Source organism: Mizuhopecten yessoensis, unplaced genomic scaffold (genome assembly GCF_002113885.1).
Source record: "Mizuhopecten yessoensis strain PY_sf001 unplaced genomic scaffold, ASM211388v2 scaffold4537, whole genome shotgun sequence".
NCBI lineage: Eukaryota > Metazoa > Mollusca > Bivalvia > Pectinida > Pectinidae > Mizuhopecten > Mizuhopecten yessoensis.
Genome location: NW_018405596.1, coordinates 865,279 through 886,980, shown reverse-complemented (window position 1 = coordinate 886,980; position 21,702 = coordinate 865,279). Strand labels below are relative to the sequence as shown.

At 33.9% G+C, this 21,702-nt stretch overlaps 1 protein-coding gene across 1 annotated transcript in view; it reads right to left on the bottom strand.

The window, feature by feature from the left end:
• LOC110449248 (collagen alpha-1(I) chain-like) overlaps positions 1–21,702 on the bottom strand; it is a 131,607-nt gene that overhangs the window by 13,196 nt on the left and 96,709 nt on the right. The window contains exons 11-26 of the mRNA XM_021495994.1: positions 21,376–21,403; positions 20,371–20,642; positions 19,490–19,606; positions 18,404–18,589; positions 17,870–17,995; positions 17,151–17,366; positions 16,806–16,931; positions 16,225–16,344; positions 14,758–14,794; positions 14,152–14,222; positions 13,601–13,801; positions 12,701–12,832; positions 9,534–9,548; positions 4,918–4,956; positions 3,158–3,175; positions 2,230–2,247 (exon numbers count right to left, since the gene is read on the bottom strand). Coding sequence (XP_021351669.1) covers positions 2,230–2,247; positions 3,158–3,175; positions 4,918–4,956; positions 9,534–9,548; positions 12,701–12,832; positions 13,601–13,801; positions 14,152–14,222; positions 14,758–14,794; positions 16,225–16,344; positions 16,806–16,931; positions 17,151–17,366; positions 17,870–17,995; positions 18,404–18,589; positions 19,490–19,606; positions 20,371–20,642; positions 21,376–21,403 — 1,722 coding nt within the window. The remainder of the gene's footprint in view (positions 1–2,229; positions 2,248–3,157; positions 3,176–4,917; positions 4,957–9,533; positions 9,549–12,700; positions 12,833–13,600; positions 13,802–14,151; positions 14,223–14,757; positions 14,795–16,224; positions 16,345–16,805; positions 16,932–17,150; positions 17,367–17,869; positions 17,996–18,403; positions 18,590–19,489; positions 19,607–20,370; positions 20,643–21,375; positions 21,404–21,702) is intronic.

Here is a 21,702-nt window from a genome sequence, read left to right as displayed (position 1 = left end):
TGTTACTGTAGATTTAAAATCTTTATCATTTTGATGTTAAATTGACAATGGAACTCAACAATTTATCTTATGAGAATTTTTCTTTCGTTTAATCCAAACAACCTTGTTAACTCATTCACCCCTGGAATTTCATAATGAACTATTCTAACCTTTGAATTGGAAGAGTTCAAATGGGTCTTCAGGGGTGAAGGAGTTAATATGAATAAAACTTTGTCTAATTAAAAATTAACAAAACCATGTTTGTCCCCCCACCCACCATGTAATTTCTGTAGTTGTTTAACTCATTCACCCCTAAAGACACATTTGAACTCTTCTTCCAATTCAAAAGTTGGAATAAGTTCATTATAAAATATCAGGGTGAATGAGTTAAGGTATAATCTTAGACAGTTTAAATTTTGCAGCCTGCACAAATTTTACTGAAATTTTTGCTTTTATTTGTGCCTATAAATAAACCTTTCTTTTAACATGTAATAAAGACATTATAAATATACCAACACACAAAGCTATGCATTCAGATGTGCTCAGATATAAATATTTTATAGGCTGCAACCCTGTTTAAATTCATAAGCAAATAATACATTTTAACCTTCTGCTTTGCCTCAGCTGCCAAATCATTATAGCACAGGAATTAGGTACAGATGTATATTGTCATTATATCTGTAAATATGGACCCAAGGAAAAGACCTCATTATTAAACCCATCAAAACTTCCTGTAACATGTACAGTAGATTATAAAACATATTATGAGGGGATTACTTCCTTATTTTAAGATTTGCAACAGTATTATCTCGATATATCATCTCTGTTTCCATCACTTGAAGCACTAATGCTTCAGAACCTGGTTCACTCTGCCATGGACTTGTGGAATCAGGAATATTCAATGTGAGGCAGAATTATATTGACATTATGGGGTCACGTAATTGTTCATGACGTCATAAATAATCAATTTCAAGACCAGTCAGGGTCATTGACATCATGAACAATCACTATCTAGGCTTTGTATGCAATGACGGTACATTGTGGTTATATACCATCGCAAATAATTTTAACTGACCAATCATATGCGGTGTTATAACTCAAATAAATGGTAATGTAACTTTACAGGTAGCTGAAAGAACTTGCTTATAGACAATATCCGTCACTCTAAAAACGGTTAACAGTACAGTAAAGGTTAAATTGACAATATCGATCATTCCAACCGAAGGTGCACAAGCTTACTGTAGGCACGTGACAACGTAAAGACAGAACAAAAAGACAGATCGACACAACAATTACGGTATTATTTGTCTGTGAACCTGCTTCAAGATCTAGCCTGTTAGTTTGAAGGTCATTCATGTGTACTGGGCAGTTTTCGCCCAGTCAAACTTTTGCTCTTTGCCCATGAAACCAATTTTGCCAAGTGTTAATTTCCACATTTCACATTGAATTTCTATGTATATTATGTTGTTTATTTATATTCGCTGTAAAGATAAATTTGCCCGGATTATGGAGGACAAAAAAAATATGAAAATTAATGTGCAGCAAAAAAATCCCCAGCATGCAGTAATGTTGAATGATCTTAATTTGTTCAAAATTGTTTTTCTCTTTTTTACATATTTGCTTTCTTCCAATTACAGTAGATAGCATAAACTCACTACAAGACTGTATGAAGCTATTCTACAGTATCTTTTGAAGCTGTAAATTTTAGCCTGTATAGCAAAGTCTTTCTTAAAGATCCTCGGAATCTGATTTGCCGAATTATCTATATTGCAGGTCACCGTAATGATAATGCTACATCTTAGTGCAGTGGAAACATATATCTCTAGAATTAGATATAAATTTCAAAGATTTACTATCGGCTTCACGAATAAGTCAAAAAAGTTTATCATTGAACTGATTTCTCAAAGCAAGGTAAAAATGTCATGTATAAACTCATAATTTATATACCTAAAGCAACACATTCCATGATGGTTTTATTTTATTTAAAAGAAAGTGTTGTAAGCAGCAGATCAGAACTTGTAAATATCTTGTTTTAATGGATTATAAGAAATACACAACGCCACAAGTCTCTGTAGACAGCAAGAGTACAGGATAGTTTAGAAATATTTGAAATGAATTCGCAAATGCACAGGATTATAAATGGGCGTGTCTTAAGCTCCAGTATCCAAGGCAACGATTATGTGAATGACAGGTGCCACAAGTTATATGTTTTGTGATGAGACAGTATTACGTAAAACAAAGAAATGTTACCCTGATTCGGAATGGTGCCTAAAGGAATAGGTAGAGAAATGAAACATATTTCAATTCAATACCTCACAATGTCAAGTCAAAGATTCTATTTCTCATTCCTCACAATTAGTAATCAGAAAAGGAAATTTCAACAAGAATTGTTAATGTCAGAAAATTCGTGAGAACACAATTTTGCAATTGTTTTTACTTGATTTCAAAAACAAGTGCAGGTCAAGAGAAGTAAAACACAATATATGATTGTAGAAATGACAGAAGAATAAAAGTATACTTTCGGATACATATATAAATATTTCCAAAAAGAAATCCATCAAACTTTTAAATTCAAAAGACAAAATTTCATTGTGACATTTCAGTGAAATAAGATTTTTCAAAAATTCAAGTTGATTAAATTTTCTGACATATAATTATTGTACATGTAGGACTTTTGATCCCAAGAACTTGTCCACTCCTGGACAATCGCTAACAGTAATCACAAAATGAAAAGTAAGAATTAAGAATGTTAGTTAGCTTAAACTATAGATAAAAGGTTGACAAACAATGAGATGGGTTTTTTCTATCATTCAGAGCACATGTTATCTCAATTAGGTATATAACAAATTCTGCCCTTTTTTATTATTATTATTATTTTAAGAGAAAAACTGACAAAACAAATCAACAAAGGTAACAATTATAAATAAAATATTCTAACTTGATAAACTCATTCACCCCTGAAATTTCATAATGAACTATTCCAACCTTTGAGTTGGAAGAGTTCAAATGTGTCTCCAGGGGTGAATGAGTTAAAATCACAACATTGGAAAATTCTAACAGAAAGATGGGGAATCGCACAGCAGGCATTGTGCTAATTTCCTCGTAAAGTAAACAACACAGTAAAGACAGGTGAGAACAGGTAAGATTGTGCTGATGAGGTAAAGAAAAGATGAATTACCGGAGCGCTGGTGGGTGCCTATAATGACGGGTAAGAGAGAAAAAATCTTAGAATTTGTGCAATCGGATGACGTCATACACAGTGTTAAGAGGAACACTGCCATCAAAACACAGAGTTTCATGGACGAACATATGATCAATAAGGCAATGAATGAAAGATCAGTACCAGTATCACAGGCCGGCTGATTTTTAAATCATAGTTCAAATGTACGATCAATAGAAAAAAATAGCCAGTTTCAAAACCCTTTGATCCTTACCTGCAGTTATAACAAAGGAAAGCATCATCAGATTAAAGAACAAATATTAATTTAAGTGAAGTCTCTTTAATTTCAGTCAAATAATGCTTTGCTATGCAAAAACTTCAATTAATGAATTTCTTGTGAAACGATTTCACAAACCGTTAACAGGTAAATGTCTCAAAATCCAAATATTAAAGATTTTAATTCATATAATGATAAGAATGAATTTTTAGGCCATAATAATGGAGAGCCTGTGGAAGAATTTGAAAAACTCTAAAATTATGGATTTTTGAGGCGATATGACACATCTCAACCTTAATACTGTGTTTCACTAATACTAACTCTCCCATTTCTCTTACTCAAGCATTTTCTAAGATCTGAACATCCTCTAATTCCTACCTCTTCATCAACATGCCACACATACCAGAAATTAGGGTCTTATTTAATTGTCTTAGGTTTATAGATCAGTGAAACTAATAGCAACCAATTAGTATTATGACAGAGATCGTTGATGAAATGAATAAAATTTACCATTAATTCACTAAAACGACTAAATGTGAATGATTCAGAAAAGAAAACTGTGGGGCCAAAAGTTAAACATGAGTACTAACGAACATCTGATACATTGTTTACTATGTTATTGTGCATACTAATACATATTTAGTATTCTACCAAAATTAATTTATTTTTCTAATTTCAATAAAAAGGTGAGTTTTTATTAGAAAGCAGAAATACAACATTGATATTTAACCACTTTTATTTGATCGGTTTTTTTATCAATTGGTAAAGTGGAGATTTCGTCTGAACAGCCGAATAAACGTGTCCTCCATTTACGAATTTAAAATCATTAAATGTATCTAATACAGACCACTATTGTTTATAGCCTGAGTCAGCCTAATCTACCGCCCTATCTTAACACAAATTTTACTACAGTTACGGAGAATACTAACCAGGTAAACTTAATTTAACCAAAAAACTTGAATTCTTAATTAATGCTTTAAGGCCATGAAACTCCAGACATTTTGGAGAACAAAATTACGAAACACAAATATTTTGATACTTCAGCAATTATTTTTTTTCCTAAAGAAATTTCTGGGGGGTTCAAATTTGTTCACAACAAATTTTAGAAAGTTTTATTTTGAATATATCTGGCCATGAATGTATCAAAACATTACAAATAAATGCTGTACTGCATAATTATTGGTTCCAGCAAATTTATAATGGAAATATTTTAGCAATCTTTCTCTTTTTTAAAAGTATTTTTTAATTAAGAAATATTTTTGTGATCATTGTCTTCAGAAGATCATGATTTTAAAGTTACTATCTTTTAAATGTATTTATAAATATGTCAATAATTTCAATATGTTTGTACATATAATACATTCAGGCTTTGATCATTTACTAGGTCTTACATGTACCTACAATTTTAAAACACTTTTGACAAGAACAATGAAACTTGTATCTGGGACTAGAGCTAATATCGTAGTGTTCACGAGGGGAGGACGCCACAATTAATACTTACAGCTGTGGTTGCTGTCGGTAAGGGCAGGAACTGTCCCAACTGTAAAGGAAAAAAATCAACACATAAAACAAATTTCTTCTACTCATTTATCTTAACTCATTCGACCCTGAAACCCATTTCAACTCTTCCAATTCAAAGGTTGGAATAGTTCATTATGAAATTTCAGAGGTTAATGAGTTAACTAATTGTTTCAGTGTAATATGCCAATTTAAATACTGTTTTTTTTGGTGTTTTTTTTACTTCATTTGTATTAATCCTAATTGTTAGATACACTCTTTTTAAAAAAAGGTTTCTGTTAATATGAAATTAAAAATGAGCATATTTCTAATTACTGGTGTAAGGTTAACCAAATGGTTTATAGCCAAATCATATTGATAAAAACTTTGAAAAATAAATATGAAATTTGTGACAGATAAATTATCAAATTTTTTAATGGAACCTATAAAGATGACACGACGACACTGATAAGTCGTAAGACTTAAAGTTAACTCATTCACCCCTGAAATATCATAATGAACTATTCCATTCCTTTGAATTGGGAGAGTTCAAATGTGTCTTCAGGGGTGAATGAGTTAATCAAGAACTAGACTACCTAGAACGTGTTTGTATTGATTAGGCAGGATGTTGGTAGCTGGTGATAAATTATATAATTGTGTCTCATCAATAATGTTCTGAAATAATGTTTTGTTAGATAATCTCAGAATCTTTCGCATTTCTATCTTCGATATTGACACATTTTTTTCATCACTTTTGGTATAATGAACATTTTATGCTCTCGTATTAGGTAAACATATAAATAAATCATCGAAAACAAAACTATTACATGTTACTTCAACAAAATGAGGTTAAACTGGTGTATTTTCATGGAAGGAACTGAATCGTTATTTTACATTTAATTGAACAAAATTATAATTCAACAAATAATACCAGTTTGCTTACGTAACTCTGTAATGGTGCTGTTGTGCAAATAAATAAAACCTTCCCAATGATTAAGTCGTCCTATGAACGCATTCAATTCCGTAACTAGGTTGTCTCCCTTCAATTCATAATATCGGTGTGACATGCAGCATGGCAACCTCGTTAGTAACGTGTGGAATGAACCTACTAATTATGTCTCATATTTATATATCAAATTGTGTTCATGTTACTTTTAGACATCAACCTATCCTGTTTATTGCAATTAATTTTCCAGTTAGACTTACACAAGTCCTGTTCTGTGGTAATGTATTTTTTAGTTAGACTTACGCAAGTCCTGTTTCTGTGGTAATGTATTTTTTGGTTAGACTTACACAAGTCCTGTTCTGTGGTAATGCTTTTTCTACTTATACTTATTCAAGTCATTAATTATTTTGAGGCTGATTATTTTTATAATTAGACTTACACAAGTCCAGTTATGCTTTAATTTCCTTTCTTGTTAGACATGCACAGGGTTTGATATGTGGTAAATTATGTTCCAGTGATGACATGGTTATTCCTTTTCTAGTTAGACTTGCTTAAGTCCAGTTATGTGACAATTCTTTTACAATGAGATATGCACAAGATCTGTTACAGTCATTTAACCTCTTTAGTTTAACTTACACAAGTCATTTATTTGGTATTTCTCTTTCTCATATACGTATATAGATATAAAAAAAAAGTGGAGTGTGGATTTTGATATGTTTTGAAACTCGACATAATTTGTACATTTTTAATGACACACAATCTTTAATAAAATGAGAAAGATCTATACTTCTGTAGTTTGCTTGACAATGTATTTTGCGACTGATAAAACATTAAAAATTTAACAAAAAACATAAGTTATTAATATGCTAAGTTCAAGAAATTAAAAAAAAGAACTACATGTATTTTGATAAAAAAAAAAAAGATAATTTTTTTTTGCATAATTTCCCTTTTACTTTTTTTAAAGACAACTTTAGTTAACATAGCAACTTAAAAGTCAGAAGAATGCTCAATAAATTGCAACTCTTCTTCATTGGAGATATACATGTAGTGTTGAAACTGTCTACCTTAAAGGTAAAATTGTTCCTGCATACTTTATATAATTGTCCAACAAAGAGGTTTGGCATCCAAATTAAGTGAAATCTAATAAGAGTTTATCGGTGAACTTTAAATCTTTGAGTAGTGAAGCAGACACTACAGACTCAACCTCCTCAAACTTAAAACATTCCCAAATCAAGAAAGAGACGCAGACATGGAAACAGAAGAAAAAGCGAGGCTCAAGCATATTTAGACGTCCATGTGCATCACGATCTTAGTGCAATCTAACAATGTAGCGAAGCCAAATGATAAACAAACAAAAAAAGAAGTTGTGTTCAAGGGGACAGTGCTGCTGCAAAAGTGGGTATAGCAGATCCTAAAACTAATCTACACACTGCTGGTGATGAAACTGTAAACTCAAAACGTAAGTCATCAACAAATATAGAAAACAGAAAGCTATCAACACGAAATGAAACTTGACAATATGAAATTGTACATCATCGTGTTTATTAAAACCAATTGAAATTGATGTACGATTTAAAAGAAAATATCCTGATATGCAATTCAATTACTGTAAAAATAAGTAAAGCAAACACCAGGGGACCTTCATATTCAAAGTATGGTATACCTAGTCATAGTTATTTTTTAGACTTTTATCGTTCATTTGAGAGTTTCTTGTATGAGGACAAATTGATATTGGCAATAAGCATGGTATTTTTTATTAAATTTTATTGTATATATTTATTGAAACCCAAATTAATTTTGAAAAGCAATCTTCAGAAAAATGTCAAGTAGGAGAGAAGTTTTACAGATTATAAACTTTTGGTCGAGACTGAAATTAGTTGACATTAACGTGTGAATTTCCCCCCACCGATGGTGCAGATATGACAACACCTTGTGCTTTGAGATGTTAATGAATTGTGAGACCTGAACCACATGACAACCTCCTTCCCATCACCAAAACGGAAAATATACGGATCCTGACAACCAACTGTCCAACCAAATTTGGAATTAACTTGTTCACCCTGAAATTTCATAATGAACTATTCCAACCTTTGAATTGGAAGAGTTCAAATGTGTCTTAAGGGGTGAATGAAATAATACATACTTCTTTTTACAAATCCTTAAGCATAAACCAAATGTTTTAATTATTATTTCTTTTACAGAATTTTTGGCAGCCCCATTTCTAGAAGCAATTGGTAAAAGATAACATAAAAAGACTTTCTTCTTATGTGACAAAGCTTAGCAGAGAAACATGAATACAATCCTATTGATCTGAATTGTTTGCTAAAACAGGGTTTGCAGAGGTCGAATAATACCTATCATATATTATAAAGAACTAAGATATTTAATGTTGAGATGGAGCTTCCGTTTATCCTGATTCGGGAGATAGAGTTTCAGATAAAAGCCTAACCTGACCATATTGCCAGACACATTTATTTTACTAAGGAACTCCATTAGATTTCAGTTGATTTTTCCTGTTTTATTTGTCCTGTATAAAAGGATCTATGTGTCTGAATAAGGTCACCGGGTGTCTGAGGGAACATTTGCCTTATTATAGTTTTCTGTTATTCTGAGAAATCAAATGGGAAAGGAACGATGACTTATGATACTGTTGATGTACCGAACATTTTGTCTCATAAAAGCCCCATCCCTCCTTTTTCCCTGGCTTTGATCAGAATTATTATACCCTTTCTGGATTTCAGAATGTTTCTGGATAAAGAATATTTCACCTAATTGTAAATCACATATATATGCCTTCCAACCAATTCCCCGGTTCTTGAAAGTAAAGTTCCTTATATCTTCAAATCTTAAGCTGCCATTTTTTAATCTACAAATTCTCCAATTCTCCAATTTCTATTTTCAAAGACTTAATCCTTGCAGTAACAGTTAAACTGCTCTGATGTTTAAAAAGGAATGTGACTACTATTTCGCAGCCAAAATACATGTGACTTACATGAATATTCACTGACACAGTGGTAGATCATGAGACCAATTTAAATTGGTTGTTTCCAATTGGGAAAATAAATAATGTTAAAAGACAACTTCTTGGTTTCAGGGTTTCCTGACGCCCAGAAAACCCCTCTCTAAAACCAACATTACTGATACACCGATATTTCAACAGCAATAAGGTTTGTCTCTTATTCATTTCTGTGTTTTAGCAGTCCATGCTCACTAATAAGCCCGCCCTTAATTTTAACTCATTTATCCCTGAAGAGAAATTTGAACTCTTCCAATTCAAAGGTTGGAATGGTTCATTTTGAAATTTCAGGGGTGAATGTCAGTTAACCAATTGCACAATTGAGGGCTTTATCTAGTAAAACTTCATTCAGGATTAGCTTTCGATTGTGAACAAAAGAAGAATTTTGACGAAGACAAGCAAGCTTGTGTCTCTGAAATATCAGCACATTATACATGAACCTAAAGGTTAATACATAAACAAGTGAAAGCATTCAATACAAGCAGAACTGAAGGGGTGATAAGTAGGTAGCATCCTGCCGAAGAGAGAATTAAAATATTGAAATAAAGTAATGACTCTTTCAACCCTGTGCCACATTGGTTTGACCCTAGACAAAGGAAGGTCGATGCCATTGTGGACAGACGGGGAGAACAGGGTCTGTATGAACTGCACCACTCACCTCCACCACCTCGCTCTATCCGAACCAGAGAAAGAAATTATCACTTGTTATTTTAAGGTAAAAGTTAAAACATTAAAAAAAAGTTAAATTAACCGGACTGGACCATCAACTTGTCAAAATTGCAGTAAAAGAGGAGTATTATTTCACTACTGTATTATTATTATCAACGGCCCATCAACATAGGATAGGTCATTAGGGCAGAAAAATGGTCGATTCACTACTGTAACTATATTTCTATGGAATATAACCTGGACAACGATGAAATTTCATTATTTTAAACAAAGTGAAAAGATAGTTTTGTCATTAGAAAAGAAACTCTGCAATTAACTGGCAAATGAATTTCGCCAAGTTTCCAAAACTAACAACAAGGCTGATCAACCTTATAACTGGGTAAAGAGCAAGGCTAAAGGGAGATAATACCAGACAGGAGCCTAAACTAAATGTGACAACGATATATATATGGTCTCTGGTCAAAATCAGGCACCTGTTCAGAATGAATTTTGTCCTCATTTGTTATACATGTAGGAATTTACACTCAATATATAGAGACATTAATTTCATACAAAATGACTTGATGTGAAGCATAATATCCATAAATGTATGACAAAAACAGAAATAGACTGCAAAAAACTCATTTACCCCTGAAGATACATTTGAACTCACCCAATTGAAAGGTTGGAATAGTTCAATCTGAAATTTCAGGGGTGAATAATTCAAATAACAGTTATCGACAACCGCTGAGCAAAATGTTAACAGGATATCAAGAACAATGGAATTCTGATAGAAGAACAATTATTCTGAAGTAAGTAGAACAGAAAAAGTGGCAGAATGATGTAAAGTATAAATAAATATATAACATTTATATATAATATTAAGGCTACATGACATGTGAAGATACAGATTTCACACATACAATAAAATTCACATGAACACAGCACAATCTTCACAGTATATACACACAAGATCGTCTGTACAAGGCCTAACTTTATTCTGTCAAATTGCAGTGCTATATTATATCTAAAACCTCTCCTGCAGACCATATAAACATTTATAATTAAACTAGCTACACTTAAGATCAATTTAATTCTAAACTTAAATGATTCCATATCAAGGAACAATTATAAGTGACTCTTTTGCATCATTTGAAAAGGTTCTGTTTTCATACTTAATCCAACAAGTATCAAATGCGGGCAAGACCATTTTAAAGATTTTAAACTGAGAAACAAAATGAAATGATCTTTTTATTCTGATTTCATTTTTTTATTTTATTTTATTTTATTTTATTTTAAGAATAATAGTGAACATTAAAAAAATAATATCATTATGGTGATGTTTTCCCCCCATGAAAATCAAATGCAAATAAAATGACTTTCACACCACTCTTTACATCAATGTACAAGTACATACAAGGTATACTATAACTATTAAACCAGAAAACATGTAATTACATTTAAATATACACATATAATAATGCGTGAGTACAGAATACCTTCATGCTAGTTACTCAAGCTTGGTTAATGAAGTAATGCCACAAAACGTCTTTTAATCGGAAACTTCAGCCTGTGAACATTTAACTAACTCACAGACTGCAAACTTAAAGCAAATGCTTTTGTGTATAATGCAGAATCAAAATTAATATCAGATTTGCGTGAACGGTTACAACAATTTGAAAAAGAAAAAAATGTGAGTTAGACAGATATAACTTTCTCAATAAAGACTAAATTTGATAACATCTGATTCTTAATCAACTATCTGAGGAGGTGTGACGGAAGTTTGATATAAAGCTATACTGGAGAGAGTTATAATTTTACACCAAACATACGCAAAAAAAAATAAAAAAAATAAAAAAAAATTAACGATATATTTGTTATTAAAGATTTATCAATGGAAATTCAAAATTTAAAAATAGGAATACACAGGGAGTTTTTCTAATTATTACATTTAATTACCTAGCTGATTGTGTTACTTACTAGGACTCAGTGTAATATATATAGCAATGGCTTTACAACGAAAACGGAAAAGGAAAAGTCCACGTATAAAACTAAAATCAATCATTTGTAATACAATGAATCTGCAAAACCAACAGGACTGCACATTTCAGGCAATGTAACACTCCGTTCCGAACCATATTGTAACTCGAATTCAACACTGGTGAAACTCGTGTTTCATGTCGTTGTAGCTGTGTACACCAATATAAAGCTATTCATATTTTGTTTCAAGAGATCTGTAGATGAATAACTGTTTCAATAATGTAAGAAATTTACACAAGATATTCTCTTCAATATTAGTCATCTTTTTTTTTCATCTTCATAAAATATGAATATCCTTTTAATCTAACCTTTTTCTTTAATCTTAATCAAATATGATAAAATTTTAAATCTAACCTTTTTCTTTGATCTTAATAAGATATGATCAATTTTTATTAAATTTAATGTAACTTTTTATTTGTATCTGAAGAAATGCATGCTATGATATCCGATCCAATGTCAGTGCTAAGATATTCAACACACTTTAATTTACTTTAGGAAGCTGAGCTAAAATATTTGATGTAATATTAATGTTACCAAAATTGTATTTCATGATACTGTTCCAAGACTTTTCATTCACTTATCATCTATTTAAGATTATTAGAATCGTTCATGCTCTTGATTGGGAGAGAGAGATGGCGAATCTCAGCCAAAGGGTAAAGGTTCCTCAATTGACAAAAATAAGGCTAGCAGAGTGTTTGGCAACTAATAATCTCTCCCCGAGGGTTGAGTTTCTCTGATCTTACTCCCAAGGGGATGATTGATTTTTTTTTCTCTTAGTTATTAACCCTTTCACCACTGTAGACCATAATGGAATCACCCAGATCAATGCATGGTAGAGTCTACGTAAGTTACATATATATATATATAGGGTTGAAAGGGTGAAGATGGCCCTTTCATAAATGCAATGTTGACATAATATCATACAACCGTCGTGATTGGGAAATCCCCTCGACTCAACCCTATGGTGAGACAAGGATATAATGCTTCAGGAAAAATGTAGATACAACCTTCTAGTGTAAGTGAATGCTTTGCCTCCATGAAACTGTTATTTTCTTATATCAATTTGACCCACAATATTGGTGACAATCACAGTGAGATGTTTGCCACGTCTACCTACTGTCAGGTAAGAGTACGTACCTGTATCAACCTGAAGCCATTATTAACACGGATGTAAACTTTCTCCTCGTTGTTGATGTAGACAAAAGTCCCTGGAGGTAAGCTATGGGCAACAGTCATTAGTTCACTGGCGGCGTTGAATACAACAGCTCCCTGTAAAATAAAGACATTATTTAATTTATTATTATAAATGTTCTTCCACTTTCTTAAACGAATTATTTTTATATAAATTATGAACTTTATCAAGGAATTAACTCATTCACCCCTGAAGACACATTTGAACTCTTCCAATTCAAAGGGGTGAACAAGTTAAGAAACAGGCAAGTTACTGACCTAAATCTGTCTTTACGTATACATTTTACGATTAGATAAACCCACAACAAATTATTTTCCTGGTAACAACAATCATTAGGTACTTCTGTATCGCTATGCATGTAGTTTGAGTTTTGAATTTCAATAGTTTTGAAAACTTACAAGTTGAAACATTTGCATTTCATTATTTAAATTAAACTAATTTGACTTTAAACGACATGACCCTAATCCCAGTTATTCAAAGCTGTAAACTGCTCAACTACAACTTGAGGCAAAGCTTCTGTCTAGAACATGTTAAAAATCATTGAAATTCCAAATTAAAATTCTTTATTGTCATTAAACTATAATCACCTTAAGAAAGTAACATGAAATTACATTTACGAACATTTAATAACAGGCTGGATTTGTTATGAATCTGGGTACATGCAAGATTTGCTATAAACCTGTGGGTATATATCAGATTTGTCTAAACTTTTATAATATCTGGGAAAGAAACTGTGGACAGGCAACAGACAGACAGATGGCCAGACACTTAATTGATTACTACAGGGCATCCGCATCTCCAATGCCAGGACCTCAAAAATATTCATTCCGAGATATTGAACATACCGATGACCCTCCTGACAAATTGGCTGGTCCACCATTGGTCCCTGGAGTCCCAGGGATTCCTGGTCGGCCCTGTGGTCCGGGTGGTCCAGCAGGTCCTCTGGCTCCCTCAAACGTGGACTCCCCATATCCTCCAATGCTCACCGGTCCTGGGGGTCCACGGGGTCCTACTCGTCCCTCTCGTCCTGCTTCTCCCTTTTCTCCCTGGTAATGAAAACATCACAATTATCAGAGATTTTTTTTCTCTGCCTCTCCAGTACCCAAACAGAAACAAAATGAGTTGGGGCTCACATTAGATATAACCTGGACCGCTCAATTACTATTGGCACAAAGATAGTTACTTCAAGTGTTACCTTTGACATTTCATTGACGACCACTTAAGTCTGATTGTGTAGAACTTGACATATTATAATATGACGTAAATAAAACAAAACCTATTGAAGGGTTCATGAGATATTGTGTACTAAAGCTTCTCGCTTCAAAAGTGGTCGAGTGTGGCCTTTGACCTTTTTGCATTGACCTGTGATCACATGAAATCTAATGCAGAGCCTTACTTTTGTTCCATCATCACCATCTCTGCCTCTAACTCCCGGTCGGCCATTATTACCGTCACGTCCTGAACTCCCTGTAAAGTGGATTACAGAGTTTGACAACACACCAATCACTTATAGGAGAAATGTTTTTCCAAACATTTAAAATGAAATGATCATGAGGTTCATTCTAATATACTTTATTCTTCTGCTGTCAATGTCTTCCTCAATTGTGAATAGTTTATAACTATTGCTGCATATAGGGTAAATTTAATTGAAACCACTGTGTCGAAGAACAGAACTGAATGTCTGTTTGTGTTTTACGTTCTATTAACAGCTATGGTCATTAAGTATGAGCCAGGTTTTGGGGTTGAGGAAAACTGGACTACCCGGAGAAAAAACATTGACCTTAAGCCAGTACCTGGTGAATGCTCCAGGTAGCCTCTAGCCCAAGGTGGAGTGCTTGTCATCATTGCCGGTCAGACACCTTAACCATTCGGCCATCGCTCCACAAAATTTAAACTACTACACAGTACTTAATGACTTATTACGCTTTTGTTCCATACACTTCAAAAGTGGTATCGTTTTGTTTATAACCTACAAGTATATAATGTTACCAAATCCACCTACCTGGGACACCTGGGAGTCCTCTCTCACCTGGCTCACCCTAAAAATAGAAGTCACATGATTTACATATGTAGTACTAACCTAGCCTAAACTATAAATAGAAGTCACATGATTTACTTCTTTAGTACTAAAATAGTCTATTACCTATAAACAGAAGTCACATGATTTAGTGCTCAGCTCACCCTTGGCTTTAAATAGAAGTCACATGATATAGTATTTGACCTAACCTATAAATAGAAGTCACATTGTGTTTTAATTGGCACATCTTATAAATACTATGAGGAAATCACATGATTTAGTGCTCGGCTCACCCTTGGCTTTAAATAGAAGTCACATGATATAGTATTTGACCTTACCTATAAATAGAAGTCACATGATTTTGTAATTGGCATATCCTATAATTAAATGCAATGATAAAGTCACATGATTTAGAGCTTGGCTACACCTATATATAGAACTATCCTGATAAAATGAATATTTTTCACAGCAAATTCATGATGGGCAAGACTTTACATATATAGAGATTACATTGCATACAGAAAATATCACTGGGTGAATTCAACAGTAGATGAAAGGCCAGAGGGTGAAAATTTTACCAAACAAAATTACTATAATTTCAATTAGCAAGTGGCTATCCCTGTCAATAGAAACAAAACATATTCAAATAGAAGTCACATAAGTAAATACCTGCTTCATCCTACAAATAGAATGATTGTGATTTAATATATTTCTCAGAAGTATATGTCACAGAAATGCAGGCTGTCTTGTAGACCTATACATTCAAGTCTCCCTTGCAGTATTTCTATGATTAGACCAGGAATTGCTGTATAAATTCTTACTGCATTCAATATTGCTTCATCTAATCTGTGACTTTCCACTTATCAACTATATATACTACAATACAAACGTACTCCATTTAATCCACAATGCCCTGCTAAATCGGCTGGCCGGGCCATTCAGAACTTTCACACCTAATGCTGCTTATTGCCCTGGTCTGTAATTTAAGTGGCTGGCGTGTGACTTCAGACCTCTCAGTGACCAAGGTTAGTGTGAATCCATGTAGCTATTGTTTATTACCTAAGATTGACAAAATTTCTTTTCTTTTCGTGACACCGATTGAAATTTGTGAGAAATGTGTCTCGATCCCGCCTTGAGGATTTTTTCTGAAGCAGTTTTCGTGAGTCTCACGCCAAAATCATTAGATATGGCATATACGCCACATGTACACTGATAACAATAAATAGACATAAATCTTCTTACCCTTAACACAGGTTTATTTCACCTTTGACCCTGAAGATCTTCCATGTATATACAACACCATCCACTCTCACCTTTGACCCTTTTAACCTTTTACATAACTCCATGTTTGACCCTTTAAGGCTTTCCCAAAAAACCTGGGACCTTTGCGACCTTCACCCCTGTCTGATCTATTCTTTGACTCTGGTGATCTTTATTGCTACCAAAATTTACCTTCGTGCCTGAACTGATTGCTCCTCCAATTACACCTAAACCTTGTACTCCTGGTTCTCCCTTGGGTCCGCGAAGTCCATAGCCACGTTCACCTTTCCTGCCTCTCCATCCCCGACGACCCTGTATACAACCAAGTTCATAAACAGTCATTATGTGGACAATGATTGATTAGGTCTATTATTAGACTTCTCTTGGGTAGATCTTTTTGTCAGCAATTGTCAAACAACATTATTTAACTTGCATCAGATTTATTTTTTCTAATATAATTCTCTGATTATTTTCTTCATCACACTCAAATTTTAGTGTTTTATCAAATTTGAAAAAGTTTATTGCATTGATGAACCATAATAAAATATATTAATCAAATCTCAAAGTGTGATAAAACATGCTGACTGTTAAAATATGAACGCTTAGAGTAGTTAGTTTAATCTTTAAGCATTACTAAAAGTATAAAAGTTTGTCAAATTGATCCGAGGAATGTTCATTTTTTCCCCCATACAATAGTTTCCATCTTAAATATTATACAAGAAAAATACTTGAATAAAATGTGATTGATTGTTGTAGACGTAAACATTTCTTACCATAAGTCCAGGCATGCCAATAGCTCCCTTGGACCCTCTGAAACCTCGCGGGCCAATGGGCCCAGGTTGACCTGGCTCCCCGGGAGCCCCATCTCGTCCTGGGGTACCTGCCTCTCCCATCTCTCCCTGTGACAAAAGGTCAAAGGTCAACTGTAATGTATATTCACCTTTTGTAAACAATAGCTCATGGAGTGTATGAATATTGCCATTCACTTTCTGTGACGTCACAATTTAGGAAGTGTTAATCTGCACAAGGCTATCTCCCCCTGTCATGCTGATCTTTCCTGGCTAAAATAGGAGACACACCTGTGAAGGTTGAGAGAATCATATCTCTGTAACACTCACCTTCTCACCGCCCAAGATCAGTGCCTCTCCATCTCCACCAGATCCTCTGGGGCCTGGAGGCCCAGGCGGACCACTGGCCCCAGTGGGTCCAGCAGGTCCTGAGGGTCCTTCGCTGCCTGGAAGTCCTGGCATGCCTACGCTCCCTGGTTCTCCTGGAGTTCCTGTGGCACCATCCCTCCCGTCATTACCAGCAGGGCCCATTTCTCCCTTGGGACCCTGCATTAACAACACAATTTTATATACATGTTGACATATTGATGTTGAATGAACCCTTTCACCACTGTAGACCATAATGGATTCATCCATATCAATGCATGGAAGAGTCTACTTAAGTTACATAGGGGTAAAAGGGTTAAGACTGTTATAGGTTTTACAACTGAGAAGATAAATGTACAATGCAATCATTTCCAAATCAGCTTTTTTATCATGTACGTCATCTTCTTCCTAAGGAATCAATGATTTTGGTTTTAAACAAACTAATAAATGAACAACAAAAGTTCTTTCTAGTAGCTGAAGTCTGATATTAGGATGTTATGTGAAGAACGATCAGAATATGTAAGCAGTTTAAAGTAGTGGTGTCCATAAACTGTTTCAACTGTTTGTTCCCCGACCCCTAAATTTAAGGTAATTTTGTGCCTGGAACATTTTTCAAGAGTTGTGTCCCTTGAGTAATTTTTGGAAAACCTCTCCACTGAACCACAAGGAGTTGTACCACTTACCATTTGTCCTGGGAAGCCAGGTTCACCTAAAGGACCGGCAGGTCCCGGGGGTCCAACAGGGCCCATCTTGCCTGGGAGGCCATCCATACCTCTTGGACCAACAATACCAGTCTCTCCCCTCTCCCCCTGGTAAATAAACAGTTGATCAAAAGGTGTAAAGGATCCATGGAGCCACAACATCTGCTGTTTCTATCTTGTTTGCATTACCATATTATTATATTTACATTTCTACTGCAGGCACCTCTATAAGCATTTTCAATATAAATTGCATTCATAAGGCTATGAGTGCAATTGGATCAGCTACATTCAAATACATAGTGGTACTCATCACCAATAAATTGCTGATCACAAAGTAAACGGATACGTTTATCCCTAGAAATGTATCCCCACCTTCCAACTTCAACAGGATGTCAGTGATTACATGTTCAGTAACTTATGAGAGTGTTTCTGAAATTTTTCGGTAAACTAAATAGATTTGTTTTTAAAGAGTTGGTGAAGTTATACGGGTCTTTTTATCATGTTCACATTGTTCACCTTAGGACCAGCTATTCCTCCTTCAAAGTCAATAGTACCCATCTCCCCAGATCCGACCCCTTCCACTGTGACAGCGGGCCCAGGGGGTCCGGGGGGTCCAGGTGGTCCGGGGGTTCCATTCTGACCGTTTATTCCAGACGGTCCCATAGGTCCAGGTGTACCTACACCAGGAGCACCTGTAGCACCCTAAAATAAGATAAGGTGATAACGTCAAAAAATGTCAATGCAAAACACTGTTTGATCCAGTTATGTATGGTATCTATGGACTTATAGGATGGTATATGATAATTAATTTGTTCTTAGCACATGGCAGCTGATGCTTAGTTTAGTTTAAACAATACTTTATTCCATTATCAAATACGTTTATTACATCCAAAGTATTTCATAGTGATCGGAAGCTTAGACCATATATTAATTTCTCAGCATAAAATAGACGATACCTTCTTTCTGATCGTATATGGAAATATCTTTCATTTTACCAATTCAATTCTGTTCAATAAAACTAACTTTTTATTCAAAAATTATCCGAGATATAATTAATCATTTTTTGTGTTGAAAACATCTGAACTTCACATTCATTATAATGTCTCCATACTGAGCACCAACTACTGTATTACATTAATTAAAAACATAATTTGAAAATAAAATTGATTAAACTTTGTATTTAAGAAGTTTAACTCCATGAAAAGAAAATTGAGAAAAATAAAAATAAATAAAAATAAAATTTATTCAAATAAATACAGCTTGAACTGGAACTTCAAAATCAAAAACATTTTGAATTCAAGACAGTTAACTACTTCTGAATTCAAATAAATTTCATAGAGTTCCAAACATTCCATGACAAAATGGTCTGAGAGCAATATTAATATGATGTATTAAAAAGTTTTTCTATTATTCAAATTAATATTTTCATATAGATGTAGCACTGTAATGTGAATTTTAAAGGCCAAAACAAATAAAATAAACATGAACACATCCTATTTAAAGAATGTATTTAAATATCAATGACACAAAAATGGTATTTCATGTTAAACAGAAATATAAGATTTTCAGATTTAAAAGGAAGAACTTTGATTCAGATATTACCTTCATTCCTGGGGTTCCGTCTGAGCCAGGAATGCCGGGAGTTCCTGGAAGTCCAGCAGTACCTGCCCTACCCTGTGGCCCGGGGTTACCTGGCTCTCCATCCCTACCATCAGCTCCCTGTAAACAATGTATTAAACATTGAAAATATCCATCCAGTCACAAAACCATATATAGGCAATAGTTCTGAAGACAGTTATAACAAATGAACATTATCTTTTACAATAAACCAATAACTATTCTTAACCTAAATATACTAAAATTCCTTTCATTGTAAAAAATCACACTTTGGAAGACTGGTAATTGTTGAAAAATATAAGTAATTTTTAATTTTTTGTTATGTTTATATTTCTGATTTCTACTGCCGTTTATTAGGAGGGAGGAGGGTTTAAGGGTTGACGATGGATTTTGAGAATTCCTCTTCAGTAAAACAAAGTCATTTGCCTGTGAACATACATATATCACTTTTTGTCTGCTTCATCGTAAAGGGGACGTTAAACCACTCAAATAAAACAAGAACCTAAAAACATGCATATCATAATATTACACAACCCCTCAACATTATAAATAATGATCATTTAGAGACATTTAAATTACATCCAATAAAATTAGTGAAGTTGTAAATAAACATGTATTTATATTTCTACTTAATTGATTATTCAACACAAACACAAATCTATAAAATATAAAATATTTATAAACTGGACAAGAAACTTGTACAACTGACTAAGTTCTCTCAAAATAACAAGAGTTGCTTCCCCTGATACACTTTTTTGGACAAAGTCAAAGGTTTGATGAAGTTAAGGCAACCAAAGCAGATCTTACAGTAATTAAAAAAATTCTTAGGAGCACAGCTGCATTTAAAAAGAATGGCAATGGCTAACCTGATCGCCCTTCAGCCCCATTTCTCCATTTCTGCCCGCTACTCCTGCAATCCCTCGGTTCCCAGGAGGACCTTGGGCCCCATCAACACCAGGCAGTCCCGGAACTCCACCAGGCCCAGTGGGTCCAGCAGGTCCCATGGGGCCGACAACTCCCTCACATTCACAGCTACCACCACCAGACCCCTTGAAGAGAAAATAACACAATTTATCACATGCCCGTTGAATCTTGTTATAGTAATACAAGTAATTTTCAGAACATGAAATAAAACGTTCTGTATTGCACATGTGCAATATGGAATGTTGTATTTACCTACTAGCCGGAAATCCCCTTGTCATGGGGGAACTGAAAAGTTTCGGGTATTTGCAAAAGCAGAAAATATCAAAGTTAATAAAATCTTTGTATCAATCTCTACCAAATACCAAGTATGTGATAAAAGCAAGACCACACACTTGTGTTTTTCTAACAAATCAGAAAGCACTCATTTATTGTGCGGATGTATGTATTCGTCCGCGCAATAAACTCATGCTTTCTGATTTGTTAGAAAAACACAAGTATGTGGTCTTGCATATATATTGTGATAATCGACATCATAATGATAGCACCTGTTGATCAATTTTTAATATCATGTTGACACTAAACCTGTTCCCCTTTCGTGTCTCTCATGGTTCAACCAACCAAAACGGTTAGACCTGAAAGAAACGACAGGCGCAGATCTGAACCGAGGCGAATATTCGGCACATGTAGATTGAGGGGTCCAGAGATGCCTGACCGAAACTGAAAAGCTGACTATTGCTAGTTTGCGTTATTTCTTTCTAAAACAATGTCAATCCACATGAAGAATGAGGGGTCCAGACATGTCTGACCGAAACTAAAATGCTGCAACTATTGCTAGTTTGGGTTATTTCTTTCTAAAACAATGTCAATCCACATGTAGATTTTAAGTAAGTTATATTTTTCAGTGAATGATTGAAAGAAGAACATACTATTTATTGTATGTTGTGTACTTGTATTTGCTATCTGGATAAATTCTCCCTTTTTAAATGGCAATATATCACAGGTGACAAAGATTTCCCAGTAAACAGTATTACTTATCAAAACAAATAATCGTAATTCCAGATAACACAGTAAATGAAAACATTTTCATATATTTTTAGTTGTTTTTTTTACTATCCCAGGAAATTTCTTTTTTATGAATATCAGAATTCTTATAGATAATATTTCCCAAGAAATTAAATCAAACCATTAGAAAGTGTTCTCTAATTAATTAAAAAGCCTCCAATTTTTCTAAGAAATCGGCACTGATATTTATGAATGTTTTCTACTTACAACAA